Source organism: Astatotilapia calliptera, chromosome 23 (assembly GCF_964374335.1).
Source record: "Astatotilapia calliptera chromosome 23, fAstCal68.1, whole genome shotgun sequence".
NCBI classification, from domain to species: domain Eukaryota; kingdom Metazoa; phylum Chordata; class Actinopteri; order Cichliformes; family Cichlidae; genus Astatotilapia; species Astatotilapia calliptera.
The window spans coordinates 42,790,471-42,812,370 of record NC_137443.1 but is presented as its reverse complement, the minus strand read 5'-3'; the positions used below and the strand labels follow the sequence as shown (position 1 = coordinate 42,812,370).

At 39.4% G+C, this 21,900-nt stretch overlaps 1 protein-coding gene and 1 long non-coding RNA gene across 2 annotated transcripts; one reads left to right on the top strand and one right to left on the bottom strand.

The window, feature by feature from the left end:
• Positions 1-9,126: 9,126 nt before the first annotated feature.
• Positions 9,127-11,296, top strand: LOC113017009 (uncharacterized). The gene is made up of 6 exons (XM_026160262.2): positions 9,127-9,217; positions 9,617-9,745; positions 9,849-10,166; positions 10,360-10,474; positions 10,855-10,888; positions 10,971-11,296. The coding sequence occupies exons 2-6, from the start codon at positions 9,676-9,678 to the stop codon at positions 11,118-11,120; spliced, it is 687 nt and encodes a 228-aa protein (XP_026016047.2). The 5' UTR covers positions 9,127-9,217; positions 9,617-9,675; the 3' UTR covers positions 11,121-11,296.
• Positions 11,297-16,392: 5,096 nt separating this feature from the next.
• Positions 16,393-19,318, bottom strand: LOC145424549 (uncharacterized). Its single transcript, XR_013905624.1, has 2 exons — positions 16,650-19,318; positions 16,393-16,571 (listed from the first exon to the last, which is right to left on the bottom strand). It is a non-coding gene; the product is annotated as an uncharacterized LOC145424549 (long non-coding RNA).
• Positions 19,319-21,900: the final 2,582 nt, after the last annotated feature.

Below are 21,900 nucleotides of genomic sequence, written 5' to 3'. Positions count from 1 at the left end.
GCCAGCATACACTAGACCTTCAAAGTAAAACAGGAAACACATAACACAGACTAAACAAAGACATAGACTCAAATGCAGGCACTACAACAGAGGGAACAGAGACGTGGGACCAGGGCAGACACAGACACTGACTGGACACGGGGATATAGCGGACAGGGGAGACAGCAACTAAGGATTACACAGAGACAAACCATAAGACATGACTCTAACAAAACCCAAAGACTAGAAATTATAAATAATATAATAAACTCAAAAACCCTGGGTCAACGACCCAGGCATCCTAACACTTTTTACAGCAAAAACCCCCCCAAACTTCTGAGCAAGCACCGAGTGCGCTGCCACGGGAATGTGAAATTCACAGAGAAACTCCAGGATCCTTCCACCGACATGACCGTTGCAACATACCTGCACCAGGGCAAACATCCGCCTGCCCCACTCCTGCTAAACAGGTGAAAATAGAGCAACAGGACCGCTGAGTCTTTGATTTTATTCATTTTCTGTTGTGTTTTACTTGCATCTATTTGAAAGATTCAGTGTAAACACAAAAGGCTATTTTATTTTATATGCTGGAATATGCAGAAAAATGTTTAAAATGTTAAAAAGGTTTAAATGTTAAACAAATTTCTTCCAGTAATTAGTTACTGATTACTTTTTTCAAGTAACTTGACCAACACTGATGGTGAGGATGTTCTCTTTACTGCAGTTCTGGTTTGCAGTGATCTGGACAAAGTGTTCTGTACCCCCAGGAGCTTGGTGTTACTAACAAGATGAGGATTATCTCCTTTCTTCTTCTTTTCAAGATGAATTAAGTAAACTGTATTTTTAAATTATGTTGTTCCACTCTCTGTGTAAGTGTCACAGAAATGGCTTATGTATAAAGAAGTTTAATAGATGGTTCCAGCAGTTAAAATGTTCTTGCTTGTACATTTCTGTGGTCAATATTGTAAGGGTGTGTTTATCTTGTCACAAAGAACAAGTTTTGTTACACCGCTATTATCGCGAGGTTTGGGCGTGATAGTATAGGCTGTGAGTCCACGTTTAATAATCACGCTAAGGAGTTCAGCGAGCTATCTGCAAAGGCCTGGTTAGTCTACCAGCTGTACAAGGTATTTGTCATTTGCCATAACTGTATTGTAATATTGTGAATATTTGTAATGTATGGTGTTCTAATTATTTTAATGTTTTAATTTAGAATGAACAAGACTGTAAAGGTATTCTTATAGGACCTCCGAAGTGGCAGGCGGCCACGAGGTAATTTTTGTTGTTAAAGCACAAGTGTTACTTTTGATAGACTGAAGCGCTTAAAGCCTTTGTGTTTTATGTTTGTAGTTTTCACGGCGTTCAATAAATGCAGCGAAGCGCCCGTCTTGAAGAAGCCGTGCCTGTGTTGTCATTTCGGAGTTACGCTCTGGCTTAAATTATTCAGGCTTACAGAGTCTTTTATGAACCAAGATGGCGGCACGCACAGACGCAGCGGCTTACAGCAGCTCTCCCTATTTGTGCCTTCTTGTATGTTTATTGTGCTTATCGTACATTGTACATGCGTCTACCTGCACAACTGGACGTTACTGTCGTCTGGAGACATTGGACATCGGTTTCCAAACAAAGATGACCATCTCCATCGCACACGCAACATTCCACTGCTGGGTGCTTATCATTACCGAGACTTGGCTATGTACACAAATCCCGGATGCCACAGTGCAGCTACAGGCCGCATGCTACACAGATGGGTCAAGAACAGTGACTCCGGGAAGAACAGAGGAGGGGGACTCTGCATCTAAATGCACAAAGGTTGGTGTAACAACAGCACTGTTGTGGACAGACACTGCTCTCCAGACCTTTTTTTGCCCAGAGAGCTAAGTGCTGTAATAATCATGGCAGTCTATATAGCACCGGCCGCTAATGTAAACACAGCTCTCTCTCTGCTGCTAAATGCCATCGCTTCTCATCAGCGCGCCCACCCTAATGGTATCCACATCATAGCAGGGGACTTTAATAAGGCAAATCTCAAGACTGTTTCACCAAAATTTTACCAGCATGTAAAATGCCAAACAAGACGGGAAAACACTCTGGATCATGTGTGTTGGAGTCAAATTGTTAAATGTTGTCACTGTGCTACTTAAATTTGTAAGTCTTAGTTGAAAATGTAAGATCAAGTACATTCCTTTGTTGCTATTGCCCTCCCCAGCCTGTTGACTGGTGGCAGAGGCTGTAGTGTTTTATTATAGGGACGTCCAATGTGAAGATTACTTCTTGTTTAGTAAGCTTCCTGCCTTTTGGTGAGCAGGAGGTCACACAAACGCACCCACAAACACACACACTCGCATGCATACACACACACATTCTCGCACATACATACACACGTGCTTACACGTGCACTCACATACACACATAGTACCTTATCTTTTAGAACCATAGGTTGTTTTTTTTTTTTACAATGGGTGGTGCTTGTGTGTGCTGTAACGGTTTTCAATAAAAGGCAGCAAGCGGAGGCCTAAGTCGGGGTCATTCTGCGGTTGGAGTCAGAGTGCTTTTCTGAGACACCGACCGGGTCTCCCTTGCGCAAGTAAAATCGATTGATCGCTGATTGTCTTGCTTCCTTGTCGTTAACGGGAATAAGTGTCTAAACCAGCGGGGCCTGTGGAAGTGCAGACCCAACAATGTGTGTTGCAACATCAAGCACGCTTACAGAGCCACACCCTTCCCCCACCTGGGCCAGTCAGACCACCTTTCTCTGCTCCTCATACCAGCATACACCCCCCTTAGCCGGCAAAAAAAGCCCATAAAGAGGACCATCACCACCTGCAATGCATTGTGGGAGCGCAGCACCATATTGGCAGCCCACGAATCAAAACAAACACACTGTGTTGGAAGGAAGATTGCTACAAACCATACTTAAAAGCAGCTCAAAAAAAAAAAAAGAAGGACTGTATAGAGACAGATTGCATCCGGATGCAAAGAGACGGTACTTGCAAAAAATGGCGTGCACTGGAAATGTGGAATGTGAAATACGGCTGTGGAGTAGAAACCTTATTAACTTATCATGATATATTCTCGTACCTTGTCTGTGGAGTCAGCGCATACACAGCAAACCAATTTTGCAATTATAAATCTCTGGAGGCTCACATCCAATTCACCAAGGATTGGGTACAAGATTTGGCTATTTTTGAGCCTCCACGTTGTGAGTACGCCGTCATTCAAACAAAGGTAAGTCAGCTTGAGTACTGCGAGTAAAATCCGTTTGATTTCCCCCCCGAACATTCAGATTAGTGCAGCATAAATTCATTCATGAGGGGGAAATGACCGTGAGAACATGTGAAGGCTGTTAGAGGGATAACATTGTGAGTTCAGTGCACTGATGTGACATTGTCCTGAAGGATTTAGTTATTTATGGTTAAAGAAATTACACTAAACAACAACAACAACTTCTACTGTTATAACTTGCACATTACTTTTCTCAGTTTGTATATACACTAACTTATTGGAAGTTACATGTATACTTTTTAATGCACAGGTAAAATACACAATCTGCACTTTTCTAATTATTCTAAATATTCTTAACTATTTAAACATCTTTCAGTATCCTGCTCTGTTTGCAAAGTACAGCCTGTGTTTGCCACTTATCTGTACTCTAATTTTAATAACTGTACAGTACTCTGCTTTGGTAACTATTGTCCATCATGTAAATATGTAAAAATTGTGTTTCTGTTCTGTGTCCTATTCTGTTTGTATGTGTGTTTTTGCTGCTGATACAACCAAATTTCAAAGTGTGGGACAATTAAAGGATTATTCTATTCTATTCTACTTTCTAAACACTTTATTTGTTACATTTATGATAAATGGATTTGAAAGTAGATAAAACACATGTGTGTCAGCCTTGGCTCATTAAAGTCCTTGTCTTTAAATTAACTTTGTCTTTGTATGTTTCAGGTACTGCACTCTCAAAGACTGAATGAACCAGCATTGCAGCCACGGGTCATTGTGAGCATCACAGGGAATGTTGAAGCTGCCCACTGCAGCTGTAATCAGACGCGGAGACCTGCACCCATGTCACCGCTTTTCTGTTTAAATTAAACAGTGAGGATCTGTGGCACAAGGACTGTTACAGATGAACCTGCATACTGGGTTTTGCTGGGTAATATGACCAAGATACAGCCAGAGGTTGGCCATAAGATAGACTTCTCCTTTCCAGCTGAATAAAAAAAGGCTCTCAATCAAACATAAACAGACCATCTGTAGTGACAGGTAAAAGAAGCCGTCCTCAAAAAAGAAAAATTCCACCTGCTACTGTGGAGGAGTCGTCTCAGCTGATGGGACAATATTTCTCCAAGCATCGTTCTGTTCTGAATAACCCATAATGTTTTATTTAGAGGGGGTCTACATTTGTGGCTGAAGTGCATTGCCATGTAAATAATTTGCATTTACTGTGTATGTACTTACTAAGTAACACTGTTCAAAAGTTGAATAAAGAAACACATTTTTTGCCTTTTTTAAAAAAAAAAAATTAAAACCCCTTTGTAGAACATCACATCAGTTACAATGTAGAATCAATGTCATGTATAGTTTATAAATGACAAAATGTTCACATAAAATCACAACAGCATTTAAATAATATCACCCACTACTAGCATTCTGTAATTTACTGTCTCTTTTGAAAACCTATTGCTACATATACAGCACAACACTTTTAAGACTATTTAACAAGAGTATTTTCCCCTGGTTTTACTACCACACTGGGGCACATGTTCACCAAAACGCAAACCTTCACCATCTTATCCAGAAGGGTCACCTCTTCACCCTCACATGGAAGAAGTAATCTGATTGGCATGGTGGTTTGTTTGAAGCAGGGATTTCGTAGTGCCCCATGTGTAGCGTTGGAACCCAGTCAGGATTTGTCTCATTCATTTCATAGGCTGGTTTGCCTGCAATAATGAAAATATTAGCAATTAGAAACTCTATAAATAGAACGTATATCTACAAAATCACTCATTAGGATGTTTGTTCTAATTTTCTATGTCCTCAGAGCGCATTGAAAATAAAACTAACAGGCTATAAAGAGTGATATGAACTTATTTAGAACTTGCCTGAATGAGAATGTCTGGACCACACCAACAGATATCTGTGGCTGGTAGAGAACTGGATATCAGCTCGTCTCACAGCTGCTATCCAGGCTAGACGCCTTCTTTTAGTAACATCCGGTCCTCACCTCTCTTTCCCTCGCACCTGCCAGACAGAAGGAAAACGTCATGGATGGGGTAAAGGAAGACATGCGGTGGGTTGTAGTGATTTTTTCTTTCTCTCACCCTCTCTCTCTCTCATTTTTTTTTGCTTCTCTCTGCATGTGAGCCTTGTGCTTGGGCTGAGCAGAGGGGGCAAGGGAGGTAGTTACACTCGCAGTAGCACAGGAACAGAGCAGGAGGGAGAGAGAGAGAGAGCCAGGGGCAACAACAAGAAACAACATCATCAGATTAGAAAGGTATAATGATCATCCACAACTATTTTCAGTTGCGGATGATAAAGGATTCAGAAAGTTTATTCATGCAGTGAATCATATGTATGTGATTCCAAGCAGGAAAACACTCCCAAAAAATCATCCCAGTTTATTCATGCAGTGCTTCGGAGTTTGTACGTGCTTTTGTCTCTAGGGGCCACCATATGTCTTTGTATATATACATATACACGTTTGTTTTTGTTTTTTTTTACATTAGTAATTCATTTTGTGCATAATTTTATATTGTTGTTGAAAATAAATTAATTAAAGCAACAAAACAACCTGAAGAGCCGGTTGGATGCCCAAATTGCCGGCTCTTCTTAGTGAGCCGAGCCAAAAGAGCCGGTTCTCTAAAAAGAGCCAGAATTCCCATCACTAGTGGGTTGATGTGACAGAGGAGGATGTCCAGTATAATGGAAGCAGATATGTCTAGGTCCTGAGTCTCTGACCCAACATTTTGAGTTTGGTGTGGGTTCATGATTCTTTCCTTTGCTTCCAGAGATTATTTAAGTTTAAGCTTTGTGCGGTTTAGTCTTGAGTTCACTTCTTTTTAGTGTCTCTGTATTTGTTTTTCTGATTCATGGTTCCTTTTGTGTTTGTCCTCAGCGACTCATGTGAAAGTCAGTCTTATCTCTTACCCCAGTCATGTCTCTGTTTATTCTCCACTTGTCTTGGTCAAGTTTGTGTGTCTCTGTCTCCATGTTAGAGACATGTATAAAAGAGTGCAAGTAGCGTGGATTGGGTGGAGATGTATGGAGAGAAATTGTCTTCAGAAGGGTTGCAAATGTGTACAATATTATCCACCAACCAAAACTAAGCTTTACAAATGTGTCCGATGATTTGTGTGTAACTTTTGAGGATTCACACCCGTGTGCTTCAATCCACATAAAAATACAAAGTAATTTGACCACACGGAAAACTATTTTACAGATGCCTCCACCCAAACAAATAAATACTAATCGTTTACACACAATGATTAAGTTCGACTCACAATTCTGATAATTTTCTCTTTGTCTTTCTGTGTGTACAAATATCTTAAACGTGACATCTTTCTCTCTGGTTGAAGTAGCCACAACAGGTTTCTTACAAGGACGGTTGCAAGGCTTTCTGCTTTTAAAACATTCTACCGCACACTGTCAGCCAAATGACTTCCTCACCAGTATGACGGTGTGGAAACTCTGCTTTGCTCTGCTTCTACTTGTGGTTGTTGCACTTGTTTCTCTTTCTGTCTGTCACATTCTGCCTCTCCCTCTCTCGCTCACTATTCCCTGGCTCTGTCATGTCTCTGTTTCTTCACCCTTTTCATGTGTCTAGTTGTATTTTAGTCTGCATCTCTGTGGTTGTGTTTGTGTGTCATTTTCTGCTTTGCCCTCCTTGGTTCATTAGTAGATTTTGTTCAGCTGTGCTCCTCAGGTGTTTCCACTCTACTCTTACCTCATGTGTTTATTTAAGTCTTCAGTTTTTCTTTTCCCCCTGGATCTGTGTGCTCTCCTTAAGTGATATTGGTCCCTAGTGTTTCGTGGTCTCCAAGTTTTGTATTGTGAGTTCTGGGGTTTCAGCAATAAATCTGCTGTTAAAGTTTATCCTCGTATCTGAGTCCTCACTCTGCAAGCATACAGCAGGCTATGACAAGATAATCCATCTCTGTGAAACCTTAAAGGGAGCAGTCAAAAGAAGAACAAGACACTATGACATGATTAAAGGTTATTTGCTGCTCTATTAAATGAACATTTAAGTGTTTATTTGGTTGTATGATGCATGTATTGTATGCTATAATGTCTTCCCTTTTCTTTATATGTAGTTTAAATGGCAGCACATCCTCACTTATACAAGAAACTGCACCTGTTTAAGGAGGACATCGGTTCAGCTTATTTGTGCATTAAAATCTGTCTGTGTGTAATTGTTATATTTGTGGCTACATTAAGAGTTTAATTTCAATAGAAACTGTAAACTGTATGATGTAATTTATGATTTGAGTTAACTGCAGATGATGTGATATGAGATTAAACTATTATCACAATGTTTCCTTATATACTGTATAGATTCAAGTTTATTTTTCTGAGGGGAAAAAAGATCTTTTAAATATTTTAGATGCTTGGGGTTCAACAGAAATATGTTTCCATTTATCTGGTTGGAATCAGTAACTGGAGTTATTCTAGGATTTATGTACACAATGAAAAGTCACAGGTTATCCCAAGTGGATGTTCTAGGTCAGAAACATCTGGATTATCTGTTCATGAGACAGCACTCTGAGAGTAACTTACTTATAAAAAACAGAAAAAAAAGAAAACAGATCTATTTCCATCTTTTATATCCATTTCTATTTCAGGGTGTTAGCTGAGTTTTTTTGTTTTGTTTTTGTTGTTTTTTTAAATGGCAAAGAAAAAAAAACCAGTGGATACAGGAAGATCAAAATATTCAAAGACTGCTTTTATCCAGCTGGGAATATAATTATAATATAAAAATGTATTAACATAATTATGCAGTGTGACTCTTTATTGTGAGAGATAACCTTTACACAATCCTTCAGCAGCCAACATATATTCACTACAAAACTGTCAGTTCAACATCAACACGGCACTAAGACCGATTCAGCGAGCAGAACAGAAACTCTCTGCCTGCATAATCAGGAAATGAGTCAGAATTCTAAAACCTATGAAAACAACTCCCAGGACAACATCGCTGTGAAAAGGCTTTGAAACTTCCATATGGGTTTTAGAAATTTTCAAATTCAATAGAATTTTACATGTTTTGTGCAGTTTGATGGTGGTGTGTAGATTGTGCATCATATTATGTTGCTATTCTGACTGGAACTCATTGTTGCACATGATCATGGCTTCATGCATAGTTTTGTTACATGTCTCAAATTGTCATGATTACTCATCATTTTCAAAGAAAGTTTGTCTTAAACCATCAAACTCTTTTACTCTGGACTCACAGTTTGAATGAAACTGTTTTGTGTGTCTACACGTCTTTCCAGAGGGCTCTTCCTGTAAGGCCGTGCATAATGTTGCTTACTAACTAATAACCTTTTAAAACACACTACATTTCTCTCCTCTCTTCTGTGCTTACTCACTGTTTTACTTCGAGGCTTCCCTACAAAAATCTTGCAGATCCACACACTTCATTCTTTGGACAAAGTGAGAATTTGTGGTTTAGTCACAGGATGTGGTGTCTGAGAGGGCACAAGTCTTCTGACCAATATGACACTGTGTGCTTTACTTGTGATGGTAATGTCCATATTTTTAGTGCAGTAGTTTGCACATATTTCTTCTAAGTGAAAGATTATAGACTTGATTCCAGGAGGAGACAGAAATCCCTTTGGTGCCATGTCGAAAAAGGACCAATATGACAGTTTGGCAGTAAAAAGTCTGCCAAATCAAACATGCAAAGCTTAAATAAGAGAAAAGCAGGAACAGCTTTTATTTATAAAGTTGAGGAATTTTCTGTTTTTCTAGGAAAATGAAAGACGTGCTTCATTTTCAAACAATTAACTAAAATAAAATGCTTATTTACATTGTATTTCATATTAAAAGTTCCTGACTTATGACAGACACTCTTGTTAGTTCAGCAAATGTCAGTCGAACATGAAACACCGAGTATCACACTGATAATCTGAACGTCACCACAGAAGAGCAGAGGAGGAATGTAACCCGTGTAACATTATGTGACCTGCTTCTTTATGAACACAACTCCAGGCAGGAGCCAAACAAACATGGGAAGCAGGTCAGTTAACATAAATATGAAATATGCAGCATGAATGTGTGCTGCATTATATAAATAGTACAATAGCTTGTGTGAATTTAAATGAGTTGTAGGTTTGAATCACTGATAACAACAGTCATCAGCCTCATTGATTTTCTGCTCTTCAGTCCTGCTTTTGTAAAGGAAATTATATGTTGGACTAAAAGCAAAAAACAACTTTGTTTTAAAAGTTGTTGTGTTTTCTTTTTTTGGACATGAGACCACTCAGTGTTTCACTTTTAGAGTGTCTTAATACGGAAGCAGAAGCAGTGTTGTAGGTGCACTTCCTTTTGAGAAGTGTTCGCACAAGACGTACGCAAGACACATGAGAGCCAATACTTTGAGGTTTATGAAGCACATTGTTTGTCCTCCTTTCTTCAGCGGATCATCTTCTGCACTATCAGCAGCACTTACACTGCAAATCGGACATATTGGCGAGCATGGATGCACTAAACCTGTGCTTAATTCTGCTTCTACCACTGACTGCATGCTCACAAGATTTGGGAGGAGGTAATGTAAAACTGTTTTCATAATGTAACATTTATTTTTTAATGCTACTCCAGCTTCTGGTTTAAATCATTGATACTGTTTCTATTATTGGTACTGATTTCAGAGATTGTTGTGAAAACAATTGGGAAGCAACCAGATGTCACTCAAATATGTCCCAGTGAAACACAGAACATCACGCTGATAGTTTGTAAGATCAGAACTCAGAGAAGTGGAGGAGAAAATTGTAGTCTGCTGTATTATTATGGACGGAGCTTTGAGAACAAATGTGACTCCAGGTTCACACTGATGAAGGAAAATCAGACTGTGTTTCTCCACCTGATCAATTTAACATCAGAGGACAGTGGGAGCTACACCTGTCAGTGTTCAGCTCCTGAAAGAACAAAAATTCTCCATCTTAATGTCACTGTGGAAGGTAAACAAGGTAAAAACAACAACGTTCTTCTTCTTTTAACCATTAATTATTTAGCAATATAAAGTCTGTACTGATTTTAGAAGGTGACCTTCAGGATTTGTTAACTTTGAGGCCAATAGTCATACATCGCACTTAACCTTTGTTCAGTTGTAATGCAAATACTGCATCCATGTTTCTAACAACTGCTTCTCTCCTCATACAGAATTAAGCAGCAGGTCTGGAACAGAAACACTTCCTCTTACACTGATTTATGTAACTGTGTTCATCATTGTGAGTTTAGCTATCTTTGGATTTATTTACGCACGACTGTGCGACAGGTGAGAAACTACTGTCAGAGCTGTTTCACATGTTTCATGATTTACCTTTTAACACGCTTCATAACTTTAAAACATGTGATTCTCTTTTCATTTTGGTTAATCCACTTTAGCTGAAGGTCATTTTGATGTAACGTATTGCCCTGCTGTTCTCATGTTTAAGTGAATTAAAGTCAATTAGCTGCCTGCCAATAATTTATCAGACATATTTATCATATTAATGGAAGTGCACCACTGCTATAAATGATTTCTTGTCTTCAAGTTTCATATGAGCCGTTGAAGGAACACAGTGACTTTCATTTCCTGTTGCCCCCATTAAAACGAGCTACACGATGCAGCGACTGATGATCAAGATCATGTTTGTTTTTGTGTTTCTCTTACAGAAAACCAGAACCATCGCGTAGTCCTCAAAACACGGTACTGAGCAAAAGATGTAACTTTTGATTCATTTATATTGTTTACTTAACCTTAATGTTTTTAAACATATTTGTTTCTGCAGAGGTCAGAGGACATTGAGCCGTACAGCACCTACATACGGACAGATACTGGACCATATTCGACTGTTCAAATGCACGACTCTAAACAGAATACTAACAGTTCACATGTGTCAGCAGACAAAACTGAGACAGTCTACGCAGAAGTACAATAATATTATATCACATTTTTCAACACTGACAAGTGTAGTTTGGCAAATTCACCACAGGGTGGCATCATTTGACTGACAAATAAAGAACTGACCAGAACCAGCTTCATCATCTCAGCATTTTAGCATTGTGTTGTTATGTAAATATTTTGTTACAAACTGCAGTAAAACTTTATCCATCATTTGTCGTGTTTTTCTTTTTTTTAATGCAGAAGAGAGAACTTTGTAAATTACGAGTTTTCATATGAGTAAAATCATATAGTCAACAAAAATTCAACAATTTCAGATCCCTTTTGCTTTATTCACTGTGACCACTTTCATGTAAGTTTGAGGAACTAGCAAGTGGGACATCTAAATAATTCATCTTGTTTTGAGAACTAAGATGAATAAATGTAATTACAGATAAATATCCTTCAGGATATTTCATGTTCTGGTCTTTCTCATTAGACTGAATAAACCAGATCCACATCATGGTTTCATTGCTTGAGCCATCTGCAGTGCTGATATGATGTACTTGTAAAGGATGTGAGTCTCTGAGGGCAAAAATAACAGGCTCCTAAACAGGTCAACAGTCCATATTTGCAGTGCAAACTGTTTGGCCAAACTAGAGAAAACTCAAACTAAGAAAAATAATTTAGCTAGAGAATAAAAGAAAAATTACTTCATGATAACTACAAAATAAATCAAACTAATAAACAATCACTTCTGCATCAGGATGCACACAATTTCAGACCAGGGCTCAACACGATGTGCTCACTGAAAAATGCTTCAACACGAGCTCAAACTCTTGTAAAAAAAAAAAAAAAAAGAAAAGTCATCAGCTCCTCCAAATCCAGAAAAAAAGAATTAAACACCAAATAAATATTGAATATGTTAGCGCTCAATCTGTTGTTAAAAAGATAATAGGAATGAGCTCACAGTGGGAAAATAAATGCTCTCCAACTGCATAAAATCCTTCAAACATCAGATAAAACTTCCCCTCTTTAATATGACACGTGGCACATTCTTTACCATAAAAGGTCTCAAACAGGGTCTGGACTGGATTGTCAGTTCCTCAGTCCACATTATGAGGAAGCCAAGTGCAGTCTGAGGAGATGTGAGAAACACAGAAATTAGTCAAATGCAAATCTTAGCACTTGGATTTTTAATCAGATTCTCTTTTTTGTGGCAGAATTACACACACAGCAAATATAAAAGCTTCATTTTTAGAGGTCAGAGCCATGCATGTAACTGTCATTTAAAAAGAAAAAGGTCGTCACTGAGATGTGAGACATTTCAAAAGAGAAAACAATCTGAAAAAAAATGCAGTAACAATTTATTAAATTAAGAGCCAACAAACTGGCTGAAGTGGTGCATAACCGGACAATCCTTTTTTAACACTAGACCAGGTGTAGTCTGATCTGTTGTCCACAAGGTGGCACTGTTTGACTTCAATTCCTTAAATGCACCATTTTCTTCTTTAAGTTGTAAAGGACTTGGTAAGAACAATAAGCAAGGCAAATGTAACTCTGGCAAGAACCACATGATATAAAATTGATTACATTCTTTGGATGTCAGCACCATAGTCTATGAATAAACTTAAACATTATAATGTTTCACTTAAAATTGTGCTTATAAAATGAGTCTAGCTGCTGTACTTTATTTTCTTACACCTGAAATTAGGATGATGTTTTAGATTGTTGGGTTTCCCCTGCTTACTTTGGCATTTCCTGCTATCTAAAGTTGAAGTGCGAGGTCGTGGGATCTGAAACTCCTTCCTCTTTGGTGAGTGTTACATAAACAATGGATATTAGTGATAATTATAAGTGATACTCTCAGCCCAGTAAAGGGAAATGTGTCAGCTATCATGATTGTGGCTCAAGAGTTGGCCGTTCATCTTGTAATCGGAAGGTTGCTGGTTCAAGCCCCGGCTCCGACAGTCTCGGTCATTGTGTCCTTGGGCAAGACACTTCACCAGTTGCCTGCTGGTGGTGGTCAGAGGGCCCGGTGGCGCCAGTGTCTGGCAGCCTCGCCTCTGTCAGTCAAACGCAGCATCTTACTCCATATGACATGGTCTACATTTTCTCATGCTTAGGGAAATTGCACATAATTTAAAAATTATTAAGTCAATCCAAAGAGATTCTTTCAAACTCACTTTTTCCACAAATGAATGCAGGGCTGGGTGCTTGATCTTACACATCTGTGGCAATGGAGCTGAAAACAACTCAGTTCAGCTATCAAGAGATGCGTACCAGTATGCATCTGTTGTTCATATAGTGTGTAATCTATGGTTTCTTAATGATTCATTAGTCAGAGCATATGCATTCATCATGTTAAAAATGAAGCTGATTATTAGGCTGAGTTCACTCTACAGTACAAAAATAGTTGTCACTTTTTTTTCAGTCACATACTTGCACAATCATCTTTTGATATTTTAATCCCTTGAACATGTTTTTATTCCCATAAACTGGAATAACCCTTGTACAGATCAGTCAGGGTCTTTCCTGTTCTATGAAAGCACTTGAAGCACTTAAGAGGAATTAAAAATTTTCCCTCTTCACATTATTGTGTAAACAACATGTCACGAGAAACATTTCATAAAAAAATTTTATTGGACAACAAGCCTCCAGAGAAAGATGGGAACTTGTAATCACATGAAAGCCAAACCAATCTGGCCTTCGTGTTGGATCCTGGTAGATTTTCACATGCTACACAATAATGTGAAGAGAGAGAGTGAGTTCATGCTCATTCAAACCAGATTTTTAACATTTCCAGGAAATATATTTATAAACCCACATAGCAGGTCTGGCCCAGATCTGGTATCAAGCCGGCACTGCTGGCTGACTTCTGGCATGATAAGATGTATGTCATCCAGATTTGGGCCTGGCATAGATGGCACTGTTTATGTGATGGCATGCCATATCTGGCCCAATTGTGGTTTGGTTTATGTGGCCCAGTCTCATAGAAAACAGGTCTAGCCTGGATCTGGCATCAAGCTGGCACTTCTGATTAACTGGTGTCATGGCAGAGTGTATGTCAACCAGATGTGGGCCAGGTCTGGCAATGATGGCACTGTTTATGTTCCTATTTTCCTATTTTAGTTAGAAGACCCAAATGCCATGTTGCAATACTATACTGCTATGGTAGCCAACGTTTCAAATGCAGGTTTGACAGGTTTGTGAGTGCACACTTTATCCAAAACCTAGTGACGGTTCACTCGTCGTTTCCAGTGGGTGGCTGTAGCTCAGGAGAAAGAGCAGATCATCTACTGATCGGAAGGTTAGTGGTTTGATCCCTGGTTCTTCCAGGCTGCATGGCAAGAGTGCGAATATATGTGTGAGGAAGCATGCAGTTTAGAGGAAGTGTGTGATTGGGTAAATATGGCGTGTCGTATAGAGCACTTTGAGTAATCTAGGAGAGTAGCAAAGCATTATATAAGAATCAGTCCATTCACTGTCTGAACAGAGTTTCGTCATGTTACTTTTGCACTATTATATTCCGGCACATGTCGTTATTACATGGCTTGATTAAGGTACACATTAGGCTGACATCTGGGGCCAGAGCTGAAACTGTTCTGGGCCAGCACAGGGCCAGCAGTGTGTCTGCAACTGGCCTTGTGCTGGCCCATGTGTGGGCCACATCTGGCAAACCAGATCGGGGCCACCAATGGGCCGTCATTCTCTGCGGTATGTGGGCCATGTTAAGCACATTGTGTGGGCCAGATCCGGGCCATACCAATTTTGCTATGTGGGAATACACATTAGAAGATAATTTCTTTCGAAATGCAAAAACAAATTAATTATTAAGGTACACCATCCAGTTGTCTGAAAACCTGTGAAGTTTTAATGTTAGGTTCATTCAGCCGTTTTATGGAACGTTTGCACATTTGGATCACTCAAAAAGATTAAAAAAAAAAAGACAGAGAATCTTTAAAATCTGTAAATTTCATTAAAAGTATTGCATTTTCTCTGAGCTGTGATCTTACATTTTCTAATACAATGTATTGATGTCACTACTCCCTCCATTTGCTGATGGGTACTCCTCCTGTTCCTCATCAAAATCTGTCTTCAGTAGTCTGTGGTATTCTTGGACTAGCTCATCTCGGAGGACCATCTTTCTGATGTTTTTGTGGATGATTGTCTTCATTCTGGAGACTTGTTGTTGGATGTCTGTCTTTGTGATGTTGTCTGGTTCTTGTTCTGATAGGTTGCTGTGGACTTGTTCTTAGGTCCACCAGCCAAGTGGGACTGGTGTCATGTGATGCGTCTTTCTCCCAAATGCTCTTCCACTATTGCTCAGTCTCAGCTCTGGGTGGGCCTGTCTTATAGCTGTTGCGCTCTTGCAGCTGAAAGCAAACCCTCGATGGGCCTTCGGGGAAGAGGCCATTTAATCTCTTGGCCTTTGCTACTCTGGTGTATTTTTTCAGTTCAGTGGCCAGAGCCGTCAACCACTGTTTAGCAGTTTCTAGACCCTCAGTTACAGACATCTTTTTTGTGTCTGTTATTCATCTAGGACCCCTCTCTCATGACACACGTTCTGTATGTTAGTTAACTGATTAACATCAGTCCAAAACTTCCCTAACTTTGTCTTCCAGCCTTCTTCTCAATCTATCCCTTTCTCTACATTTATTCTTGATTTCATACCTAAGAGCTTCTAATGATTAGTGTGGCAGCAAATGCAGAATCCAATAGCTCATATATGAGCTTACTTGTTTAGTGGTAGTGAGGATGATCTGTGGTGCTGTTCTCTTTAAACGTCAAGCATCTCCTCAGATGGTCCTTTGTGAGTGAGCTGGGGGACTTGGGACTAGCATAGTAGCGTTGCAGGAATTCTACTGTATGATCTCAGTCCTTGTACATGTATGTCTCATTCCAGTAGCCCAATACCTTGTCAAACTGGGCATTCTCTAAACCTTTATGGCTTTTACTTTTCAAATCTAAAACTCTAAATTCATCAGGTGGACTTGCTTTTAGGTAGTGGCATTCCATCAGGAGATATCTTACAGGTAATAAGAATGTGAAAAAATGTAAAAATTATGAGCTGCACTAAAACACTGGCTGGGACTCACAAAGACAGAAAGATATCAGATGATAGCTTATGGCTTTACAGATTACCTGAATGATAATTTGGTCTCACTTAATGCAAAGGTTAAACCATATAGTGCTAATTAAAACTATAGTTAAAGAGCTTGAATTGACATTTGAATGTTACTGTAAATGCTAAGAATGTCACGGGCTGCGATGGCAGACTGTGGAGTTGCAGTGAAAGTAGGGCCCAAACGCGAGACTCTTACTGAAGGACAGTGGATTTATTGATAGGGGGTGGAAAACACACAACTATATACAAAATCCCGGCACTGTGGTCCCGTGGCGATTCTCCCTGAATCCCACACAGTGCAGATGTTCGTGAAAGGTGGAACAGTGGCGACTCCAAAAACTCCCACACCGTGACTTCCAAAACACACTCCGCTCCAGATTCCTAGTAACACAAATACATTCAGGTTAGCAGGGAATCTATGTTCTCAAAAGTTTATACCAAGTCCACGGCTGTACTGACGAGTTCTGACTCAAGGATCTAGCGTTGGCCTCAGCTCAGCTACAGTCTTAAATGCCGCTCCCTTGACGAGCGTAATCTGCTGCAGCTGGCAGAGGACGACGAGCGGCAGGTGTGGCTGTCTCTAGAGCATAAACACTTCCGGGTTCGCAGTCTCCTCAGCACACCAAAACCTCCGGAAGCTCACACGGAGAAACATGGAGAAAAAGGAGAGAAAACCAAAACACCACACGGAAAATATAAACATAAACATACACTAAAATACATGAGCCCTGGGTCCCTAGACCCAGGCCATGACAAAGAATGCATTGACTGCGTTACAGTTAACTCTGTTCCTTTTTGTTGTCATGCATTGCTGATTAACATAAAAGGCTTAATATTTCACTTGAAGTCTGTGGTTACATTCAGCTGTTTCTTTTTTTTTTGACCTGAACTTCACACATCAGTGGTTATGAAAATATGTCAGCTGACAGGTGGTGACGTTCATTGTGGGAGCATTATGTCAGCCTCCACAGATGTGTTTTTTCCCCTCTTATCTGGCTTTGAACAGCAATAGTGTTATCCAGAATATTACATAAAAGTTAAACAACTTTGTCTTTAAATGTCTATGAAGGCTACCTGCTACATCACCTTTTGCCTTTAAGCCAGGTTTGCCTTGTGGCAGAGGTGTTTCAACCTTCAGTGAGCTCAGTGGGCAAAAGGTAACAATACCTCACCGTGGAAAACTTTTCTTCGCAGAAAGATTCGACCTCAAGTGCAAGGTATATACATAAATGGCATATAAACGGACAGGAAAATTAAACTTTTAAATAGTGAGAGCCATGATTTAATGGAAAAAATAGAAACTGCTAAGAAAAAAGTTTTTTCTGACCTTTATTATTATGTTACATGTGATATTCAGCTGGCTGCAGTTCTCAAACTGATAAGTTTCATTTGTGCATAAAGGTGAACACAATGAACCACACAAAGGAAGAAAAACCAGCTCCAACTATAGCATAGAACATTTTAGATGGAGTAACCCTGTCCAACCAACAACAGACTGTGACCGTAAAGAACAGTGATCACAAATTCAACACGAGCAGCAACATAACTCTGAAAGTATCTCCTGATTGGAGTGGACACAGCGATTGTGTGCTGAACTTTTGAACGATGGGAGAGAGGAAGGAGATGATGCGTTTACCAGATGAGAAGGAGAAGAAAGGAGGAGGAAGAAGAGAGAGGTATGCATGAGTCATTTTATGGTATTGTGTTTATGTGTGACACTGCATCCTAGCATGTCAAACTGTTTCTGGTAAGTGAACATGCACAGATAGTTCCTCCTGCTCATGAAGTTTGCAGCTGAAATTCCAGGAGACTGTTTCCAAATTATGTTTACCGACAGAAAGTTAAAGAGTAAAATAATGGGACAGAGTTTCGAATGACAGCCAGCCGATGGTTCTTTAGTCACTGATACAAACAGGAAGTTCCTCTGGGTATCCGGTTCTATAGCGAGGTGTCAGCTTCCTTGAAAGTTCCTAGCAGTGCATGAGGTTCAAATGCTCACTGACTCAAAGTGATGTCATTCATTCACCACAGTCTTACCAAAGGGTTACTTAGGTATAAGCTATAATTTGATGTCCAATTTAACCCACAAAAGCACACTGCTGTCTTTTCGTTGTGTTAATGACTTTCTTTTTCTGATTTTCCTTTCCCCCACCCCCGACAAAACCCACTGCACAGTGCAGCACATAAAGTTTTATGACTACTGCATTTTAATTTTGTGTTCATCTTCCACAAAACAACCAGAGTCATTGAGCAGTCTTCAAAACACAGTCCAAGAAAAGTAACATCTTTTCAAAGTTTATATTGTTTACCCAATTGTACATATTTTTTTAACAAATGTCCTTCTGCACAGGTCCGGAGACATTGAGCCGTACAGCAACTTCATAAAGAAAGAAATTTAACTTTATTTTACTGAACGAAATAAAAAGACTCTGAACTGAATATTAATAATACAAATATGTTAACAGAAAAAAACTTTTCAGACGGATATTGTAGGACTGCAATAGTGTCATCACCCTTTTTATAACCTTGAGAAGATTAGTTTGGCATATTGTCCACAAGGTGGCGTTATTTCTCGGGATTCTTTTTACATGCACTATTATCAGTCTAGAAGTAATGTGTGTGACAAACATAGCGCTGATCAGAATCAGCTGATTTAAAATTCGTTAATATGTTTTAAGTAAACTCATGCAGTCTATAAATCAGCTGAAATAGTTGAAAAAATATATTTTTTTGATCATCATTCATTTATCATTTTGTAGTTTTGATGTGAATATTTTCTCATAAACTGCAGTGATCATGTGTGTTTGCATTGTTTCCAATACAGAAGCAATAACTGTGAGTTCAGATTCGACATGTAAGTAAAATAAAACAGTCAACAATAATTCGCCAATTTCACTTCCCTTTTCTTTATGCACTGCAAGTCTTTCGTGTTATTTTGTTGTTATCGCATAAGTGCCAGTAAAAACAGAGAAACTGAGCTGAGTCATTTCTGGATAAGCGTCACAGACTGGTACACAGTTCAACAGTGTCAGCAGCTTTCTTTAAATCAACATAAGTATATTTTTACTCTGACTTCGATGCTCAGTTATTTAAAGCGGTGCTTTTCCGTCATGTTCTGCAGAGCTAGTGCATGCGGTGCAAAGATCAGGCTTTCAGTCACTCAAGTAAATCATTCAGGAAGCTAAGATGTCTTTACAGAAACATGAGTGGCAGCAAATAGAACAGAGATGGATATGTGTAATGACCATATTTGTCTTGGCTCAGTCGTGAAGGTTTTCCTCAAGCAGGAAGTTGTTTTTTTATTCCCTCAGGATGTTAATTCATCAGTCTGGAAAAACCTGACCCCGCACAGCCATGAACAATGTTCCTCTAATTTTTCATGTGTCTGAGCAAACACACAAACTCCCTGAGCGTCACTTGGACCACTGTGAGCAACAGCAGACGTGTGCACTGTGGTCACGCCAGCATCGAATCCATCCAAGTTACATGGTTTATTAAAATAATCAAATTACAGCATTTACATTTATGTTGAACTACTTTTACTTAAGTGCTTTAGCCCACTTACAATGAAAATTTAAAAAATCTTGTTCATGACCTGTGTAGTATGTTAACACTATTGGAAGTAAAAATTACTTGAACTCCAATTTTGAAAACACAACTTTTTTTTTTTTTTTTCATAAAAAAAATTAAGACGGACTTTTGCGAGATCTCGCAAAAGTCCGTCTTAATTTTTTTTTCTCTCCCATGTCCCCTGCAGGGCTCCGTAACTATGAGATGAAGGAGAACAACAGCCTGATACCTGCAGGCCTGACAGCAGCAGATGTATCACTGCTGTAACACCTGTAACATTCAGCAGTCGCCTCATTGTTCTGACACACACAACAAAATTATTGACTACACTACACACTAACTACACAAGATTTGCGCTAAACGTCGCAAATCTCTCCTAAAACTTCCCCCTTCCTAAACAACTAAATTCCATGTTGCCATATAATTTTTTGATTGGTCCACATGATGCATTTTTCCACCAATAGGAAAGGCTGCGAGGGTTGGGAGAGCGTTTTCCTTATAAAATGCTGTTTTTACCATTTCTTCCTGCAGTAAATGTAAACAACAATAGGAAAAAAAAACCAAACATTGCATATATGTATATATATATATATTTTTTTTATCATAACTCTGGTTTTACGTGGCCGATCAACACAATTTAAAAACTGGTATAAAGTCCACACTGTTCCCGTCAATTGTTCCGTCTGTCCTGCTCACATCTCCAGTGGTTGTACATGTTGTCATTAACATGGCTTCACTCCACATCAGCCACGCCGCTTTGCTAGCTAAAACACCGGTGTCGGCACATAAGGACGCTGTCATAGCCTGTCAACCACGTTGATTAGCTGCGTATACGAATGTGAATCGCATCATTTGCTGGATTATGGGATAAGGTGGCATCGTTCTAATCCCATTTTAGGAGCAGCCAGTCACTCACTGACTATGGCAATGCAGATTTTCTGTGCGCAGAGACCGTGCCAGCAGTGCGCAATTGCACACGCACGCAGCTTAGAGGGAACATTGGCCATGACCCCTTGAGTGCAGGGTCCTCTGCAGACGCAGATATGAGATACTTGTAACGGAGTAGCATCATTTAAAAAAGGAAAGGTCGCTTTTGATTTTTGAGACATTTGAAAATTGAAAACAGTTTATAAAGAATGTGATAATATTGAGATTTCCTTGATGTCCTCAGGATGTACTTGAAATCACTTGCCTGTGTGAATGCATGCATGGGTGTTACAGTGGTGGGTGTGGTTTCAGGAAGCCCCGTGTTACCTGTTCTCCATCTTCAGTCAGTGCTGCCCTTAAACCTAGCTCCCAACCACCACTCCTTGTTGTTGTTTTTCTATGCATGCAGAGACTTGTTGGAAAGCCTGCTAAATAGTTACCTTTATACACGCTTGACCCACCCTCACTCTGCTTGCTTTTGCTTTACTATTTACTCAGTCTGAAGCTTCCAGTACTGCAGCTCAGCCCTGGTAAAAGAGTTGTTCTCATGACTGTTTAGTACTCTACCCAAGTGCCACTCAGCCTGTGTACCTGCTTCGATAAACACCTGAAAACACTGAAAACACTTTTCCCTGCAACAGTCATCTTGAGGTTTCATTTTGTTAAATGTGTTCCACTTTTCAACTTTCACCCACATTTGAGTCTTCAGGGTAACTTTGACACATCTGACCTTTTCAGACTCGGTCAGTGTGACGCTGAGGATCAGTTTATTGTTCAGGATCAGAAGAAGCGCTAGCCTGCTTTTTCAGTTATATGCATCTTGCATTAATATGTCAGAGGGGGTTAAAAATATTGTAAATTAGGGAAGTGGTCATAATTTGTCTTTTTTTTTATAATGTGGTAAGCTGTGTTTCTCCAAAGGAGGACCCAGCTAAAGTCAATCATGTGTGTTTGTGTTGCAGGATCATTTTAGCTGACGGGCAGGCAGACTTTGAAATAAAATGCTATTTTCCCCTCATATTGTTAGTAACAGGGGATGCAGCTGTTTGTGTGCATGTGTGATTTTTTTTTAATCGCCTTGTCTAGTCAAATATAGTTCCCTCTTCAGAAAAGGGCACATGCTAAAATTGAACTTCTCTCTCTTTTTTTGTTTTTACGTAGATCCTGTCACACGTTCTCACTGACAGTGCACAGATGTTCATGATGGCATTTC